General features: G+C 46.1%; 1 protein-coding gene across 1 annotated transcript in view; it reads right to left on the bottom strand.

Annotated features, from left to right (window-relative positions):
• Positions 1–20,640, bottom strand: part of LOC122788422 (perilipin-3-like) — a 415,257-nt gene that overhangs the window by 88,622 nt on the left and 305,995 nt on the right. Inside the window, exon 5 of the mRNA XM_044055490.1 lies at positions 3,978–4,275. Within this exon, the coding sequence (XP_043911425.1) occupies positions 3,978–4,275 (298 nt within the window). The remainder of the gene's footprint in view (positions 1–3,977; positions 4,276–20,640) is intronic.

A 20,640-nucleotide genomic window follows, 5' to 3' on the forward strand; every position in this document is an offset into this window, starting at 1 on the left:
CCTCAAATTTGGCTTTGGTAGACTTTTCCTCACAGTTGTTTTAGGTTAAAGTGTGTGCTTTTATCCTGCTGGGTGTTGCACTCCCTAATTTTTGCCATGATTTTTTCTTTATACAGGCCATTGATTTTGTGATTCCACTATGGTGGCTTGTTTTTAGCTAGTTCTGTACTCCCAACAGTTATAGCTGCCTCTATGCAGCTATTAAAATGCTTGTATTGGGTTTCTGTGAACAGTTGTGCATAGGCAGCAAGTTTCTCATGGTTTATGGGGGCTTAGAATTTTGCCAGATTATCACTTAATAGCAGGAAGTTAACCCTGGAGTAGTTCCTGAATATTCCAGGTTTAGCTGGGGGTCCAGGTTTTACTTTTATTTCAAAGGAGACCATTTTTTGGTCTGACCTTACCAGGAAAGGCATTACACTAGGGGGTGTGCAGCACTCTCCCAAATGATTGGAAACCAGATCTAGTATAGTTGCACCCCTGGTTGGTGTACTGAAACTGGTGCAGGGAGTGGTTACAAAATCCAGGAATCTCTATGCCTGTATGCTTGGTGTCATAGTATTCCCAGGTAACAGTGGGTTTAAAGTTGCCCATGAATATCATATTGGGTTGGATTGAGAGCATTTCTAAATCCGTTTAAATACATGGTATGGGTGCCCTGGGTTAGAGGGGGAGCTACATCTTGCAGGAAGTAGTAATGTGGTTTGCCTATGGTGATTTGAACACCAAGCAGCTCAAGTGCCTTGTCCTGTGACCAGCCTTGAGGCTTATTTTTGATGTAAAATCAAGACACCTCCACATTTAGTGTGTAGTGACGGGTCTAATGTATGGAATGCATAACCTTGCACTGTCTGTGCTCCAACAAACAGTCTCAGTGACCGCAGAGATGTCTGCATTCTATAGGGTAAAGTGAGCTTCTAGAGAGTGGAGTTCTCAGCATTGAGCAGTAATACCTGTAGATTTAGTTATTGGCCATGTCAGAAGTACTTTTTGTCTGGAATTACCTAAAAAAGCACTACTGGGGAAGACAGTTTTAGCCAATATTCAAAAGCCTACAAGGGAGGTGCAGACCATCCCAGGCAAAGCAGCACGGTCTGCTAACCATCTTGTTCCAAGTTGACAAATACTGCATCCCCTTAGAATGACACCAGAAACTAAGCCAATTAGTCAATCCTCTTGTCTGTAATTGTGGCATCATCCTTGGAGACAGTAAAATGCTTCAGTGCTAGGCTCCTACCAGCCTGGGACACAGATCTCCATAAGTCTCATTTAGTCTACAGTGAGATGTCTCAGGTCATTTACACCCAACATGAACCAAGTCATATTGGCATTGGAGGTCCAATGACCTCAGTGTGTTCATAATGTGTCCTGTCCTAGTCCCAGATAAGCAACTGGCCATGACTTTCTCCTTACTCAGCCTGGCGAGGACAGTGTCTCACAATGGAGTCTCAATGATCAGAAAGTTAGATTATGTGGTGGCTTGCCTTATGGGCTTAGAAGTAGATTCCATTAGATCTCGTATGTGTTGTGTGCATTTTCTAGGGAGTGCATATGGGGCTGAGGGTATTTGTTATGTTTCCTTCATGTGGGTAGTCTTTGGGGTCTAGAAAGGTTACATTTAAGTGCCTCAGCATATGTGGGCCTGTATGCCTGGATTGAAATGTGTGCAGCACATGTACTACTGACCTTAGACATTAGGAGTAGGTTTATGCAAGATCTTTGCCTCCAGTGACATTGTGCAAATACATCTCTAGCATACCACATCAGTTTGAGAATTAAATGGTTTGTAAACATGAGGAAATTTCTGCATTGCCACAGGATGCCCATATCCACTAACCTGGTAACAGATAGTGGGAAAGTTCATATCCATAGTAACAGACCCTTTTTGGATTATATTCTCACTCCAACTGTCTAAAGCAATGTCAGGAGTATCTTGTTTGCAACTCTGGGGACAGTGCTCATCACTGCAACTAGTGTGTGCAACTAGGTATTGGTGAAATTTTAATTATGCTTTTACAAAACATCACTCCATGTGTCACATCTATACAGGGCACTGTGAAACACTTGAGGGGGAACTAGTAAGTAGACCCTTTAAAATTTAAGGATGAAGTATTTAGGCAGATATTCAGATGTTGGAAACAAATCAAGCAGTACACACTGAAGTATTGGCTTGTCAAGAATGATGGGAAGGAGTCACGTAAACAGGCACCGTCTTGCTGCTAGTGCTGGTAGCACCAATTCCACACTGCTGGGATACAAGGCACCAGTTCCACACTGCTGGGATACAAGGCACCAGTTCCACACTGCTGGGATACAAGGCACCAGTTCCACACTGCTGGGATACAAGGCACCAGTTCCACACTGCTGGGATACAAGGCACCAGTTCCACACTGCTGGGATACAAGGCACCAGTTCCACACTGCTGGGATACAAGGCACCAGTTCCACACTGCTGGGATACAAGGCACCAGTTTCACACTGCTGGGATACAAGGCACCAGTTCCACACTGCTGGGATACAAGGCACCATTGCTTCTTCACTCACCAGAAGCAACATTAGTACCAATCCCAAAATGAGAAGCAGGCCACAACTGGTTTGGTCATCCAGTCTAGTCACAGATTATGCAAGGGTCTGTAGGCTTGATGTAGCCTTTTCCTGGTAGATGCCTTGAATAGCAACTAGAACAAATAAGGAATATGAAGCACAGATGCTCACTGCCCAACCAGAAATGGTCAGGAATCTATGCACTAAGCTCCTCTCACCAACATCAGAATATACAAAATTCAAGACGTCACCTATGAAGCAGTTATTGGGTTTTCCGGTGACCAGCAGTCTCCAGGAAATAATGCCAGTGTGCTCTCACCAGGAAAAAATAGTGATTGAGAGGAAACTGCTAGTTGAAAGGACAATGCAAAATCTGTGGTAGGATATGGCAATTGTCAGGGAAGGGACCACTATTAAGCTTCCAATGTTAAGACTAACTGAACAGTGCTAAGCGTATTAAAAGTAAAGGAACCACACTGTAAAGCTCACTTAAACATGCAACTCAACTCATTCACTCCAGTGGAGCTCAGGAAGTTTGGACTTACTTCTAATGGGCAGAGTCTAAGCCTTTTGACAGAATCAAATTATGTCCTTATATTTCAAACAAATGTTCATATCTCTGGAATCATAGGGGTTATGGAAGTAAAATGGCAAACTCTTCAGCACAAACTATTTTATACTGGTAGTATTCTATAGGTTGCGAGTCTTGAACTAAATTTTAAGAGTCGCAATAAAACAGTAGCCATTACACTTGTAATATTTTGTAAACTCACAATCTCAGCAACCACTCAAGTAACACTGTCAGTAGCACTTTGTTCATCTAGCAGAGAGCTTTCGTGTGAGGCTAAGGAGTTCTGTTACTTGGCTGTTGAGATGTTTAGAAAAATGTGAAAATTATATCTGTATAAATTAATACCATAACAGTGAGTATGTTTACCTGCACTAGACAGAGGTCAAATATTAACATAGCTGAATTATTTTAAAACCTTGTACACAGCAACGTTTTGTAATTGATGCAAATGTGAAACAGTAATATTTGATGCCTACAGGCATCAGTAGGAGTTTGGAGTCAATGTAATGATTTAAATGAGTTCCCATTTTTCACCCAGCTTAAGCCATATGCATAAATGGCACTTCTGTAAGAATTCCAGTAAAGGCATAATGGAGTGATCACACTCCGCTGCTTTTTAAGGCGGAACACTTTTGGTAATTTATTCTTGCCACAGATGTAACATTTTAGCACAAACTCATGCTATTCGTCACCAATGCCCATAGAATCCTCCCATGTGCCAGTTCTGCCATGCTAGCATAAACAGTTCAAAACAAAATGGTAGGAAAGGCATAAACATACTAAATTTCTCTAATTGGCTAATATGCCCCAAATTTCTGATTAACAGATCAGCATATAAATTTTAGACATGTCAAAGCTCTTACCCAGTTCCTCCTCAGTCATTGGAAGGTAGTTGTCCACCCACTCTTCCGATTTGCCAAGAGCTACATCCACCCCAGTGACCAGTAACTGTCCAACTCTTGATCCTAGGACAGTGTTTACACTGTTGCCGACCACTGACTTTGTCATGTCCACACTGCCCTGCACAGCACCCTTCGCCATATCCACCACACTGCTCACAGTGCTGGATACTGCATCTTTTGCTCCTGTGACTGTATTCATGACAGCCCCTTTGGCCCCAGTTACTGTGGATGACATCATTTCCTTGGTGCCTGCAACAACCTAAAAAACACAAAGCCTTTTACAGCATGTTCTTACAGGAAATTCTGAATTTGATAATGCACAAATTACACAAAAACAAAGCTTCTACATGAAGTCAGAGAAAAAGTAGGGTGTGCACTTATTCAGACTGTCCACGTCACTGCAGTCAGAGGGCAGTCTCCCAGCATGTGAGGCCCACTTGGCTCATCCTGAAAGGGGAGCCATCCCACAGAAGACCCTGACTGCAGACACTTCTGGACCACTTCAAAAGACATTTCAATTATGGCATTGTTAGGATGAGACAGGAAAGCTCCCAGCAAAAAAGTCATACGGAAGGACTTGCTGACTTACAAAATACAACTCAGCTAAGAACCAAAGTGGAAAACCAAGCACCAAGGCAGCAGTGTTAGGCACTGCACTCCCGGATAGCCTTGACAGGACATACAAAGTTAAGTCACATTACTAAAGATAGACCATCTGCCTGCCTTTTGCTGTTCACTACTTATGTTAGGGGCAGTGGACAGAAGAATGGCAATAAACTAATGCCAAACAGAATATGTAAATGTTACAGGCATGCTGTACTTCAATACTAGTGCAAAGAAAGGCAGCGGGTTTTTATAACGCCCACCCAGCTTCCAAGTCTGGAAGCACAATTTTCCAAGTCATTCCATCATTTGGGATACTTATCCAAAGTGGACCAACGTCAAACCACAGCTATGAAGTCACAAAAGAAACCAGTAAAGGTATGCAGACTTTTCAAAAGTGATACAGAAAAACACCAAGCTAGACATGAAGTATTAAAACAAAGATGCTCAGTCTATACATACAAGTCTGGAATTATGGAATTTCTATACAGTAAAAGTAAGAGTTCCTACTGCCTTGAACAGAGGCAACCGTAATACAGAACATGTGGCACACAAATACAAAGTTAAAAGCTAAAACATTCGGCAAGTAAAAGCATATGCTTACAACAGGTGGAAAGTACATAAGTGTATTAAATGTCTGATTTTGTAGGAAGCCCATTATTTTTTTGGGGACTTTCCTTTGAGCAGACCATCAAGATTATTGGTCATACTAGTACTGTTTGTATTAACATGTCTTGTATAGTTGCATCATATTTATGATGGAGGATAGTAGTGAAACCAACTATAAAACTTATATACTCAGATGCTCCTACTGGAATGCATGCTGTAGAGACTCAAGTGGTGAGACTAGAGGTAAAAAATGAGGCAGAGAAATGTTAAATCATTCTCACCGCTGCAGTAGCCTTTATGCTATATGGGTTCATTACCAAGGCCAATCCTACTTGGAAGGGAGAAAGATATGGATCCATGAGCCCCTGGAGAAAGCAGCCAACAAAGCCTGCCTGAACATAGAATACTTAAAGCAGTACAAATTGTTTACAGAGGACTATATAGCTGCCCCTAGAAAGCTGAGTCCACCACTTTCTAATACACTACTGAAGGCAAGGCCCTAATAGAAAGTGCATGGATATTGCCTGGAATAACTTACCATGGTGGGTATAACAAAAGCTAACAGTACAACCACTTGGCAAGTCTGACAGGGTGTCCTTATGTCAGATCACAGCAGATGTTTTTACAGACATCTTGGCAACTAAGATGCCAATGTATACTGAGCATTTGCAGAAGCTTTAAGTGATCTGGATAGAAGGGTGGAGACTGATAGCTTGCTTCAAAGTAAACACCACTAATGAGGTATTTGTTCTTTAAATCAAACTGCTCACCCACCATGAGAGCCTGTAACAAGATTTTGTAGTCAGAGCAACGAGTGGGAAGGTCCAAATGGATATGCCAGAGCAATGAGGACAGCCCTCTAGGTAATGAACCTGACGGGCAGGTCCAAATTGATAACTGCCGCACAAAGTTACTCCCAAGTAGTGATCTGTTCACAGTTCAGTGCAACAGACTTTAGTTTTAGTAAAACCATTTTGGAAGGATCCATGAGTATACATACAGAAATCCCTGCAAGATGTACCTTGATACAGGAATAAAACAAAGGATAAAAAGTGGGATTTTTAATGCATATCCTTAAGGACAATAACCATACAAACTATATTCATAAAATAGAACACATTCCAAGAACCAAGCCAGCAAGAGAATAACGAGATTTTGCCGGTTGAGAGGACTGCAAGTCAGGGTACACAGAATATGCGAGAGGGGTCTGGAATTTACTGGAGAAAACTGGCAAGCAAGGTAACTGAAACCATGTGGAAACATGAAGCATAAAAATGCCAGCCCCAGCAAGCCGCTTCATGTACGGACAGCCCCAGCAAACCGCTACATAATAAGTCCCAGGATCTAAGGGAATTGCTAGTCTTGGCAAACAGGCCTAAATCCTATACAAATAAAACATGCAAAAAGAGTTAAGTACTCACCATAATGTTACATTTGAGTAGTTTGACTTATTTGCCATCAACCTGTGGGTCTTCAGATCCACATCTGAGACACTGAGATGTACCAACTTCTGATCCAAGCTCCTCCCCTTACCAATAATACCTCTGCATCTCTGCATCTCCTTCCTTTCCTCAGATCAAGTTTGCCATACCCTAACAAACCCAATACAAAAAACCTTCACTAACAAGCTAAGCAGGAAACAGAACCATAACTGTCTGCCAAAGCAGAGAAACAGCAAGAAGGTCAGGGGAAATGAGGGAGGGATGGTTGATGACAAATCAAGTCGAACTACTCCGATGGAACATTATGGTGAGTAAGTCAAAGTTAAGTACTTAACTTAATTTGATCAACCTGTGGGACAGAGTCCATAGCTACCAAAACTCTTGGGTGGCCCTCATGGAAAATTCTGGAGCACTGCAGAGGCCAAGGACGCTCTCCCTCTTGAAACAATGTCCAATTTGTAATGGGAACTGAATGTGCGAGAGGATGACCAAGTAGCCGCTGAACAATCTATTAAAACACGCTGGACCAAAAAGCAGCAGACAGCCATGGACCTGGTAGAATGGGCATGTACCCTACCCAGAAGAGATGTACCTTTGTCATTGTAAACCTGAAGAATGCAATAAGAAATCCACTTGGTAATAGTTACCTTAGAAACCAGTTTGCCCAGAAAGGGACTAGCAAAGGACACAAACTGGTCAGACTTGGTACAGGAATTAATCTTGTATAAGTAGAAATGTAGTAGTCTATGTACATCTAACAAATGCAGTTTATATTCTTTCCCGTTCTGAAAATTTGGAAAGAAAACAGGTAAATTGACATTTGTTTCTGAAGGCAATGGGCAAAAGGATTAGTACAAAGTGAAACCCTGTCTATGAAAAATCAGAGAGAGGTTTGACAGATGCCTGAAGTTCTGACTCTCCAAGCTGAGGTAATAGCCACTAAGAAAGGGGTCTTCCAGGACAAAAATTTCAAGTCCACAGAAGCAGCTCAAAAGGCAGAGCAACTAAAGCTTCCAAATTAAGGTAAGGTCCTGAGGAGTAGGGTCCTTAACCGGAGGTCCTAAAAAGTACATTTAATAAAGGTTCTGCAGAGTCTGGAGGAAGCTAAAGACTCAATGTTCTCACCTACATGGAAATTGGAAATGGCTGCCAGTTGAACTTTTACTGTAGACATACTGGGGTGTGCCAAGAACTCCAAGACCACTGGAGCGGGAGCCGTAAAGGATCTAAATCAAAGCAGACAGAAAAATTCTTCCACTTACTATGGTAATCTTTTCTGGTAGACTATTTATGAGCTACCACCAGAAATAGACTTGCCCAGGGAAGACAGACTGGGAGTCCAACCAATGGAACTGGAGCAGCCAAGCCATGAGCTTCTCTGCCCAGCTCTGGATGAGGAACTCTCAAGGAATGTGCAATGAGATCCAGTATCGGATCTAGGATCCAAGGAGGAACTAGCAGATGAGACCAAAAGGGAAACAAGACTTGGAGGCCAGAATGAGGATGACTGCTCCCCAACAGACAAGCTTTCTGGAGAAATTGTCGAGAGGTTAACAGGGGATATGCATAAAGGAGACCGGGAGGCCAAGGACCAGTGTCCCTGGGGGATTCCCCCTGGGGAGGGGATCAGAGTGAAGAACTTGCTGCAATCTCCTTCCAGTGCAAAGTGCAGCAAGGGCAACCCCACTCGAGGAAGATCTGCACCGCTACACAAGAATTCGGAGACCACTAGTAAAGCATTAGGATAGTCCTGCTCAATTTGTCCACCAGTATGTTGAATCTACCTGAAATGCATGTTGCTACCAGAAAACTGTTGGAAATCACCCATTCCGACACTCGTGACCTTGCGACAAAGGGAATAAGATCAGTTTCCTCCCAGTTTGATATACCAGACCAGTGATGTATTGTCTGAATCGCAATAGTTCACAGGAGGAAGAGCATGAAAGGCCTGCAACACTAAGTCCGCCCTCATCCCTACAACAGTGATAGTTTGGTCTCGTTCAGGAACCACGTGCCTTGGACTGTCCTGCCAGAGCAATGCTCCCACCAACCCCCAGTTGGGAGTCAGTGGTCACTGTGGCTTGGAGGTGCTGCAATAAATTACTGTCCCTGTACTATTTCCAGGGAGTGTAACCACCAGAGGGCCTTCCTGGATGCACTGCTAATGTGAATAGGATGAGTCAACAGCAGATCCAATTAGGACCACTGGACTGCAAACATTCACTGCAGAACCCACATATGAAGACTGGCACAGGGAAGAGTAATGGTGACTGCCACGGAACCCAGGGCTCAAACATGCCTTGGAGGAAGATGAAACTGAAGGATCACGACTACATGAAGTCTTAAGTTCTGGACCCTCTATGGAGTCGGAAAAGCCTTGGTTTGCAAGGAGTCAATTCTCACACCTATACAATTTAGGACCTGAACAGAGTTGAGAAAACTTGGATATGTTGATCGTAATGCCCAGCGAGTGACAACTTCTTGAAAAAGTCCCTGGCTTGATTGACAAAGTAGACACCTGGTGGGAGCAGCAAGGAGCCAATCGTCCAGGTAGACCTGTATGCCCTGAAGCCTCAGGTAAGCCACTACTGCTGCCATGACCTTGGTGAACACCCTGGAGGCTGTGGTGAGACCGAAGGGTAGGGCCCAGAATTGGTAGCGACTGGCCTCTAGCCAAAAATGGAGGAATCTTCTGGAGCACCTGTGCATCTCTACAGTGTAGTAGAGATCCTGGAGGTCTACTGAGCACATCCAGTAGTTTCCTGCAGATATGGTGAGAGATTGCAGAATGACCATCCAGAATTTTTGGCAACCGACTGGTTTAGAGTGGCAAGGTCCAGAATAGGCCTCAAGTCCCCCATTTTTTGGCACCAAAAAGAACCTGGAATAGATGCCTGATGCAGACCGATCTGGGGGGAGGTGGAGAGGCTGGATGACCCATTTAATAGCTTTCCTACTTAGAGTGCTGCAGCCTCCCTTTGTGCAGGTGGAATATCCTTTTGGGGAAGGGAGGAGTCTCAAAAGGAATTGCACAACCTCTCGATATTTGATGCACTCACCGTTGACATGGACCCCCATGCTGTGAGGTGCATTGAAAGATGACCCCCCCCCCCCAACTACCTCAACAGCAGAGCAGTCTGGAAACCTCAGAGCTGCTGCACGGGTCTGTCAGAACTGTTAGAGACCTGAAGTTCTTCAGACCCCACCTCTGCCTCTGGGCCGGCATCTGTCTTGTCCCCCTCTGCCTCTAGGAGAAAAGGAATCCCAGGAATACTGTGGACTTCCAGAACCACATCTTTTGCCCATGCTGATCCCTGGAAAAGGATCTTTGAGGGTTAGAGAAGCAGATCCAGACGAGTGTCTTCCCATCCTCACTCTGGACTGTTTCACTAACAGTCTTCCCAAACAAGGAAGACCAGTCATAAACGGCATTCGCAAAAGTCTTGAGTTCCATGAAGTTACATAGCCTGAGCCAGGAGTGTTGCCTCATGGCACCAGACCTGGCCACCTGTGTTGCTCCTTCAGTGGCATGAGAGGAAGTGCACGGATGTATTGGTTACCGTTTCAAGAGTGGCTATTCTCAGAGAATAAGCATTTATCCTCTGGTAATGGACTCTGGGGGTGACTGTACTCCTTGACCAGGTCACTGTAGTCAAGTAACACGAGCCAAATTCAGTGCCCTTATACAAAAGATGGCTGAAGCATATATGTCTGCTTTCTCAGACAATCCATCATCCTGGACTCTTGTCAGGGGGATGGACCAGAGAACGTTTCTGGGCTAGTTCCTTAGGGGCAGCTGCTACCACCACCATGGCATCCACTGGGGACCCCTTGTTCCAACTTGGGGTATCAACTGGAGGGCTCAAAATCTTATTGGGATGCTTGGGAATTGGCACCAGTGTCAATCTTCCATGCCCTGGTGGTAATAAGGTCCACCAAGGGATCAGCGGGCAGGGGGTGAGACACCCAAGTATATGGGACCGTGTCGAAGGCCTACAGAAATACTCATCCCAGGAAGGCTCGGGGGCAGACCAACCACCCCCCACTGGCATAGGATTTCCATGTTTCCAAAGGACATCCAGGGGGGGTGATCTGGAAGAACCTTCCCCTTCCTCCAAATCAGTATCCACCAGTTGTCCATTTGAGGAACCTCTTCGGTGGGACTCTCCAGAAAGGACTTAACTACCTGTGGTTCCTCAGGAGGAACAGACTGGGGGACCTCAAGCACGGGCTTACCCTGTATGGGCAAGATGATGGAAGATGCAGAGAAGAGGCAAGATGATGGAAGATGCAGAGAAGAGGGAGTCTGGGCAGACTGAAGAGGAGATGGTCAGGGGCCTTAATCCAGTGGAGAACCCTTTCCAGCACGTTGAATGTAGGGGGGAGTGAGCCTCAGGACACAAAGGGAAGCTGCTCTCCCCAGATCAGATGTGGGGATCAGAGCCAAACCTGACAAAGCCAAGATACCAAGGGGTAGGCCTTAAGAGTGAGCTAGAGGAGAGAAACCCAACCCCTCAGATCAGACATCCAGGCTTCAGCTCCAAGAGCTGCTAGAGTCCAACCCGGTTGGATCAGACTCATGGAAATGGCTGGCTTAGAGGCAACTGGTACCATTAGCGCCAACCCCCCGACTCAAAGACCTCTTGGATCCAAGGACTGATACCAGTGGTCAGACCAGAGAAGGAGAAATCAGGGCAAAAAAGGGAGTGAGCTCCCCTCTCCAGAGGGAGATGGCAGGAACCCCATCTGAATCAGTGTGCGAATGAACCTTTGCATCATCTTGTCCATATCCGCTTTGGATAAGCTTCTTGTGGATCGAAAAGGGGCCACCAATACCAGCTGGGAGGGCTAGTGTACGAAAGCCCTGGAAAGAGGTCTAACCTACTCTGGCAAAAATCTCAGTGACTGGAGCAGGGAAGCTGGCCTGGAAACTGCTGTTTAGGAGGACCCACCGATCAGACTTGTCCAGCAACCTCTTCCTCCCTTAGTCTTTCCTCTCTTCTCTACTTCCTGTCTGCAGGTCTCAGTCCAGGAGGTAGAGTCCCAGCCTGGGAGGGGAAGGAAGAAATGGCAGGTATAGGTGCAGTCATGGCCATGACTGCAACAGAAGGGGAAGCAGCTGCCTGTTGTAGAGACCTTTTAGAATCAATTTCACTCTACGGTCCTTAAGGGCCCTGGGGTTAAACCCTGCACAAATATGGCAGTCCGACAAATGGGCTGCCCCCAAACAATGCAGTGTGGCCACCCACAGAGGACAACTTAGCCACACTGCACTTCCTAAACTTGGCCTGATCTGGCCTGTTCCAACAAAAAACGATACAATGGTAGCAGAAGATTAAGCTACCCAACCCAGACACTCGCACTCACTCGTAAGGAGGGAAAGGGGGATAGGCCTACTCTACACCAGAAACTTTAATAAAAAAGCATGGCACACGAAAGGGGATGAAAGGCAAAGGACAAACTAACCTACCTAAACACAAAAACCAACTCCACCAGAAAAATAGCCAAAAAATGCCTACCAATGCCTGGAGCTCAGGACCATGCTGCTTGGCAAAGCAAGATCTGAGGGAAGGAAGGAAATGCAGGAATATTATGGGTAAGGGGAGGAACTTGAAGCTCAGATCAGAAGCTGGTAAATCTGCTGTGTTTGATCCGACGTGGATCCCAAGAACCAAAGGTTGATGATCAAATAAGGTTTACTTCAGATACAGCAGTTATATCCTCTATATAGACACCCCCGCAGAGAAGGTTGATGACATAGCAACTGACTTGAGTGAGCCCTATGCAGACTAGGTAACTAAGCCAGACAGAATAAACCGTGGAAATACAATTTGAAATCCATTTGGAAATGGTTACCCTTAAGACACTGCCTGACAAGGTCTGCTCAGAGAGAATGCTACAAACAATTTCAGGTTTCCTGAAAGATTTAGTCCTGTGCAAGTAAAATTTAACTATGTACATCCAGTGTATGGAGGAAATACTGACCTTTGTTGGAATGATTTGCAAAAAAAAGACAGGCAACTGAAGACTGGTTGAGGTTTTCAGTGGCTACCTTGGGCATAAAGGATTAGTTCTTAAGCCCACCCCTTCCTTCTGAAAACTGATGTATGGTGGCTTGGACGACAAGACTAATTCAAAGACCCTCTTAGCCAAAGTTATGGCCACAAGAAAGGTGGTCTTCTGGGACAGGAACTTCTAAGCAGGCTTGAAAGGGCTTTGAGTGAGACTGCAACAGTCAAATCCCAAGGGGGAGAAGAATCTTAACAGGGGGCCTGACAAGAAAAATGCCTTTCATGAAGGCCTTGCATACTTGAGGAAAAAGTAGGCTTCCTACTAACATGAAAATTGGAAATGGCCAACTGTAGCTTTATGGTAGAAAAACTGGCAGAGTCTTGATAAAGAGATAAAAACAGAATATCAGAAATTGGAGCAGAGAAGGGGTAGAGATTTCTTTCAGCAGCCCAAAAGGAAAACAGTTTCCACTTACTGTTGTAGAGTTTGAGTGGACTGTTTGAGAGGCCAGAATTTACAGGGGAAGCCAGCCCAAGTCTGGAGTTTTAGTAATTACAAGTGGAGAAACCATGTGGCTAGACAAAGGCATAGGAGGGTTGGAGTTTGCAGTTCCAAGAGATGAGACTAGATCTGGTGCAGGACGTAGTATCCATGGAGGATACTTCAGATGTGACAGTAGGAAAGGAAAACTCACCTGACAAGACCAGAAAGGAGCAATGAGAACCATGAGACTTCAGTCTGTGGGCTTTCCGCAGTACCTTGGTGATCAACAGGATATGCATAAAGGAGACCAGTCTTGGACTAAAAATAGAAGTTATGTCCTTACCATAACGTTCCATGTGGAGTGTTCATCTCGCCTTTGTTCTTACACCTGGGTTCAGAGCCAATCCTCGGCTCCATGTCGGCTGCTTGGTAAAGCTCTGCATCTTGAAGAAGCTCGAGACCAACCTAACTCCCACAATCCCCCCTCTGCCTTTACCTCAGATCTAGTTTGCAAGCAAACCAGAAGTCAGAGAGAATATAACATTCATGCCAACAAGAACATAGCTGAAAAATATATCTACAACAACTGCTTAAGACAGAAGCAGGAGAACCAAACCAGACACCTAAACTGGACGTTCTTCCTGAGGGTGGGAGGGTGGGAATGTAAGAACAAAGGTGAGATGAACACTCCACATGGAACGTTATGGTAAGGACATAACTTCTATATGTGAGTGTTCAATCTCGCAGTTTGTTCTTACACCTGGGTAGCATCCCTAGCTCCATATTCCTGAGGAACTCATGGGAGAACGTTCCTGAGCACAGTGGAACCAAAGGTTGCCCTGTCCCTAGAAATCCTGTCTACTTTGTAATGAGTAATGAATGTATGTGGTTTAGACCAAGTGGCAGCCGCACAAATAGTGTCTAATGGTAGGCGGGCTGCATGAGCCAGGGATGTAGATACTGATCATGTAGAGTGCCCTTTGGGCTTGACAGGTAAAGTTTGCTCCGAGGCAGTATAAACAAAAATACAATCAGAAAGCCATTTGGAAAGGGTTTGTTTTGTAACTGCCATACCCTTCTTGCCGTCTGCTAAGGCTATAAAAAGCTGGTCTGTTTTTCTATGATCTTTTGTTCTATCCAAGTAAAATCTGAGTTGTCTATGAACATCTAACTTGTGTAACATGTATTCCAACTTATTGGAGTGGTTTTTGAAAAAAGTGGGGAGCTCAATGGACTGATTATTATTAATGGAGCAAACTTTGGGAAGAAAAGATGGATTAGTGCGAAGATACTCTCAGGGTGAAAGATCAAATAAGGGTGTTTAACAGAAAGAGCTTGAAGCTCCGACACCCGTCTGGCCGATAATAGCCACCAAAGAGGGTCTTCCATGACAAAAACTTCAAAGGACAGGAAGAGGCTGGTTCAAAAGGTGGTAGCATCAGCTGAGATAAAAGAAGGTTCAAATTCCAAGGTGATGTAGGACTTCTAACTGGAGGTCTAATATGGAAAGATCCTTTTAGAAAGGCCTTACAAAGTCTGAGCCATAATAGGAGCCCCACTTTCTTCCACATGAAAGTTTGAAATGGCAGCCAACTGCACTCTCAAAGTGGCAGGAGAAGCTCCTTGGTGGAACAGTTCGGTTAAAAACTCCAAGACCCTATTTAGAGGAGCTATCACGGGGTCCAATTGATGTGTATTTGCCCAGTGCACAAAACGCTTCCATTTACTAGTGTAAATTTTTGTAGTGGAAGCTTTATGAGAAGCCACCAGGATATTTCGAACTTCAGGGGAAAGATCAGACCTGGCTAAGAAGGGAAGCGGAGCAGCCAAGCTGGTAGTTTGAGGGAGAATAGCGATGGGTGGGAAGCCCCCGACGAGTGGGTCAGTAGATCCAGCTCCAGGATCCAGGGTTCCCGAATTCGGTGTGCCAGAAGAAAGGGAAACCAGATTTGACGAGGCCAGAATGGGGCAATGAGGATAATTGTCCTTTGCAGGTTGTTGGCTTTCTGTAGAAATTTTGCAATCAGGGGAACAGGAGGAAAGGCGTACAGGAGACCCGGGGGCCAATCGTGAACCAGAGTGTCCCTGGGGACTTCCCCTGGAGGGGGTAATAGGGCAAAATAGCTTCTGCATTTGGCGTTCATTGGAGACGCAAACAGATCGCAGGAAGGCTGGCCCCACTTGCAAAAAATTTCCTTCGCAACTGATTGTTTGAGGGACCACTCGTGAGGTAACAGGATAGCTCTGCTCAACCTGTCTGCTATGACGTTGGATAACCCCGGGATGTGCGTTGCCATCAGAAAGCGACCCGTGGACTCCGCCCATTGCCAAATTCTCATGGCCTTTCTGCATAGTTGATAAGACTCGGTTCCCCCTTGTTTATGTACCATACTATGGACATGTTGTCCGACTGAACTGCAATTGTCCCTAGAGGAAGGAGGGGAGCAAAGTGTTGCAACGCTAGAAACACTGCCCTCAACTCAAGAACATTGATGTGCAGATTGTACTCCAAATTGGACCATTCGCCTTGGACTGTGTCCCTGAAAGCTGCCCCCCCACCCTATCAGGGAAGCGTCCGTGGTCACCGTAGCTGTCTGCGTGAGTAGCACAAATGGTCTTCCGCTGGAAAGATTGCAAGTCTGAAGCCACCAAGCCAGGTGTGATTTGCATATGTTCGTGATGTGGATTTCGTGCGTCAGGGGTAAGTGTTGGAACGACCATTGTGCAAACAGTAGCCATTGAAGAACTCTCATGTGCAGTCTTCCCAAGGGTATCGCAATGAAAGAAGCTGCCATGAGACCCAAAACCTTCAGAACCAGTTTTGCTGGGGATTTTCTGGATAATAGGAGATGTATGGTTTTGTAGGGAGGCTATCCTTTCTGGAGGAAGTCTTAGGATTAAGCAACGCGTATCCAATTCTGCTCCTATGAATGAGATATGCTGTGATGGCTGTAGTAAAGATTTTCGAAATTTACGGAAATTCCAAGATGAGTTGAAGTGTGTAATCCCTGGCCTGAATCAGTCGACGCTTGGTGGTGGCAGAAAGGAGCCAGTCTAGATATGGAAACACCTGGAATCCCAGGCGCCTCAAGTGAGACGCTACCACTGCCATACATTTGGTGAAAACCCTGGGGGCTGAGGTCAGAGCAAAGGGCAGGGCTCGAAACTGAAAGTGACTGGCTCCCAGCTGGAAGTGCAAGTGATGCCTGGACGCCCTGGCCATTTTGATGTGGTAGTATGTGTCCTTTAGATCTATTGAGCACATCCAGTCGTCCTTCTGTAAGAATGGAAGGATCGATTGAAGCATGACCATCCGGAACTTTTCTTTCCGGATGAAGGTATTGAGTTTGCTTAGGTCCAGAATTCGCCTCCAGTCCCCTGTCTTTTTTGGAACTAAAAAGAACCTCGAGTAAGTTCCGAATCCTCTCTGGTCCGCTGGGACTGGTTGGATGACTTTTCTAGCAGCTTTGAAATTTCTATAGCTGCAGGGCCTCGCAGATGGGGCGGAACATCTGGGAGTCTTTTCTGCAGAATTGGGGGCAATAGGAAGGGAATTCTGTAACCTCTGGTAACCATGCTTTTTACCCAATTGTCTGATGTAAGACTTTGCCAGGCCTGAGGGTATAAAGCTAAGCGACCGACTGCCTCCAGAGCATGACAGCCGGGCCTCCTCAGGAGTGCTGGAAAGGTTTCCCGGGGAGTGTATCCCTGTCACCTTGGTTTTGCGGACCCCCTCTGCTGCCAGGGCGATGTCTTCCACCTCTGCCCCCTCTGCCTCTAGAGGGGGCATCACCCTGTGTGCCTGGGAAAGAGCCTTGGGGTTTTCAAAACCACATTTTCCCACCATGTTGCCCTTTGGGGTACGGTCTGGATGGGGTGGAAAAACGGACTCAGACAGCAGACGGAGTCTTTCCCTCTTGCTCACACCGGGTAAGGGTCTCCTTTACTTTGAAGTGGCACCATCAAATGGGGCGTTAGTAAAGGAAGACTTGAAGGCTTCCGCAAAGGAACACAAGCGCATCCAGGATTGTCTACGAAGAGCAATCGCTGAAATCGCTGCCCTACTCGACCCTTCGGCTGCGTATGAGATCAGCCTCATGGACGAGTTTGCAATAGATGTAAGGGTATTGAGATGTGCTGTAACTTTCTCAGAGACAGCAGCATCTGTAGTACCCTGGAGGGCATCTCCCAACTCTGATTAGATTCCTCTGTAAACGTGTAAAATGGGTCAAATAGTTCAGGGATCGCATAGAAAAAGCCGCTGAACTAAAAATGCGCTTCCCATACCTGTCCATAGTCCTAGAATCTGTTAGTCGGATGGACAGATGAGGAAGATTAAGACATCTTTTTCGTGGCCGCTGCCACCACCATAGCGTCCACTGGAACTCCCTTTGTTAGATAAGCCTCGTCTTGGGGGGCTGTAATATATTAGGCTTTCTAGGGACTGGCTCCACCGTGTCAGGTGTCTCCCACACCCTCCGAGCAATCAAATTCATCGAAGGGCGGAGTGACCCAGGAGGAGGAAGGGAGAGCACCGAACGCCTTCAGCAAGACTGACTCATCCTCAGAAGGGGGTAGGGCTTGCCAATCACGTTTTAGGATCTCCAGGATGTCAGAAAAGGAGACATCCTCCGAGGGTGATTTAGGGGACCCTTCTGACTCATCCAAGTCGGTGTCCGATGTCAAGGATTCCTGTGGAGAATCCAAGTGTCTCCTCTTACACAATCTTTTCCTCGGAACTTCTTCGGGGGGCATCCGATGAAGCCTCCGAGGAAGAGGGGGCACCCTCAAGGGGTGGCTGAGACACTGGTGCTTGACGCTTAGATGTAGCCGTGGGTACAGAGGAGGATAATGGACCTTTATGGGAAGAAGCCGTCTCTGCTGAAGTGGTTGTCTAGCCAACACCTTCCTCATGAGATCGAAAGCCCCCGGGTCCCGAGTAGAGGCATCCCCAGGTTCCGAAATCTGAGGAATCCCCGAGACAGGCACCAATGGCATCGACCCAGAGGACGGAGCAGAGTTGATCCGAGCCGAGGCTCTGAGAGGGAGAGTCGGAACCGAAATATCGGTCCGACTGTCCTTGATCCAAGGATGGATCTTCGGCTCCGAGACTCCGGTACTGGATCTGACGGAGTAGAGGTGAACGGTGCTGACCGAGAAAGACGGTTACGGCACCGAGGGCTCCACAACAGATCAGCCTCTCCCAGCTCCGAAGACTGGATAGGCCTCAGAGGAGGAACAGGTGGAGATAAGAGAAGGCCTTAGAGTCTCGACACCAACTGAGAGACCGAGATGAGCTTGGATAAGGCCGTATTCTCCAATTTCTGCACCACGCAGTCTACATCGGTGTCTGAGAGGGGCCTTGAACGCGTCGAAGGAATCGAAGACGGAGCCGACCTCAAAAGTACAGGAGGAAGCTCCGTCACCGGTTCCAAGACTCGAGGCTCGGTAACTGACAACAGTTCACTCTGCCCTGAAGCCTGTGGAACCGGTGATCGAACTTTAAATGAAGAGCTCGGAGCCGATGACATGGCCTGACATCTTTGATTCCATCGAGGATTTAGATGCCTGGTCTGATGCATCCAGAGCCTCTTGGAATGCAGGCTTCAAAAGGCCCCTATCCATAAGTTTCCTGCACCTATCTGTCATGACCCTTCCACTGAAAGAATGGCAGATTGAACGGGCCAAGACAGTAGACGCAGGAACTATGATTATCTGTGACAGACATTTTCTGTCCACATTGGCACCTTTTGAAGCCTGATTTAGCCTTTTCAAACATGTTAACAAAGTCAAATCCTGCAAGTCAAATCCTGCAAGTCAAATCCTGCAAGTCAAATCCTGCAAGTCAAATCCTGCAAGTCAAATCCTGCAAGTCAAATCCTGCAAGTCAAATCCTGCAAGTCAAATCCTGCAAGTCAAATCCTGCAAGTCAAATCCTGCAAGTCAAATCCTGCAAGTCAAATCCTGCAAGTCAAATCCTGCAAGTCAAATCCTGCAAGTCAAATCCTGCAAGTCAAATCCTGCAAGTCAAATCCTGCAAGTCAAATCCTGCAAGTCAAATCCTGCAAGTCAAATCCTGCAAGTCAAATCCTGCAAGTCAAATCCTGCAAGTCAAATCCTGCAAGTCAAATCCTGCAAGTCAAATCCTGCAAGTCAAATCCTGCAAGTCAAATCCTGCAAGTCAAATCCTGCAAGTCAAATCCTGCAAGTCAAATCCTGCAAGTCAAATCCTGCAAGTCAAATCCTGCAAGTCAAATCCTGTAAGTCAAATCCTGTAAGTCAATCCAGTAAAAGTTAAAGGGTGGGGTGGGGTAGGACCCGAGGGAATAAACTCTAAGTATATAAATACTATATACAGAACTGAGAAACCCTCGATACACTACACACAGTCTACTCAGTCAACTTTAAAGAGAAATATTTTTATCCAAAAAATAAGAAATAATAAATCTTAGCTTTGAGGTGGTCCAAGCTCATCAAATATGATGCGAACGTTGCAGCGGCAAACTAGATCTGAGGTAAAGGCAGAGGGGGATTGTGGGAGTTAGGTTGGTAGAGCTTCTTCTCTATGCAGAGCTTTGCCAAGCGGCCGACACGGAGCCGAGGATCGGCTCCGAACCCAGGTGTAAGAACAAACGGCGAGATTGAACACTCACATCATCCCTTGGGGGCTGCCCCTCAGGTGGAATCAGGGCAAAGTGCCTGCTGCATTTACTGTTAATTGGGGATGCAGAGGTTGCTGCAGGATTGGCCCCACTGGCCAAATAACTGACCACTGATAGGTTGAGGAACCACAGGCTCAAGGATGGATCTGCTGAATCTGTCTGCAAACACAATGGACAGAGTGTGTTGCGAGAAAGTGACGGAGTCACCCACTCCCACACACTCATGGCCTCTGCACAGCAGATAACACATTCCTCCTGCTGCTTGATTCACCAGACTGACATGTTTGGATGAATTGCAACCATTCCCAGAGGAAGACCATCCTGAAAAGGCTTGCAACATAACGAGACTGCTCTCACCTCTAGAATGTTTACGTGCAGCTTGGTCACAGTAGGGGACCACTTGCCTGGACCATTCTGCCCTGAAACTGCCCTCCCAATCTTAGCAGAGCAGAGTCCATGGTCACTGTGGCCATGGGAGGGGAAAGGGTCTGCCTCTAAAGAGTTTCTCTGAAAGAAGCCACCACTCAAGATGTCTGCAAATGGGAGTCATATTGGCATGTGCAGATCAGAGTACAGTGTGTGCTGTCTGTCCAAGAAGCATGCAATAAAGTGGGTGCACGTATAAATTAGAATTCGACACGTGCAATCCCTACTGCCAATTTGCAGAAGCATCCAGTCAGTATGATCGCAGCAGTTTGTATACAAGTTAGTCATGGTCAATAAGTCTTTACAGTAATGTATTTGCAATTAAACAGAATTCAAGACTAGTGTGTACCAACAAATGCGATGAACCGCGATGGAAGAGAACATTAA

The sequence above is a fragment of the Protopterus annectens genome, chromosome 13.part0, assembly GCF_019279795.1.
Source record: "Protopterus annectens isolate FY-2018-M chromosome 13.part0, PAN1.0, whole genome shotgun sequence".
NCBI lineage: Eukaryota > Metazoa > Chordata > Ceratodontiformes > Protopteridae > Protopterus > Protopterus annectens.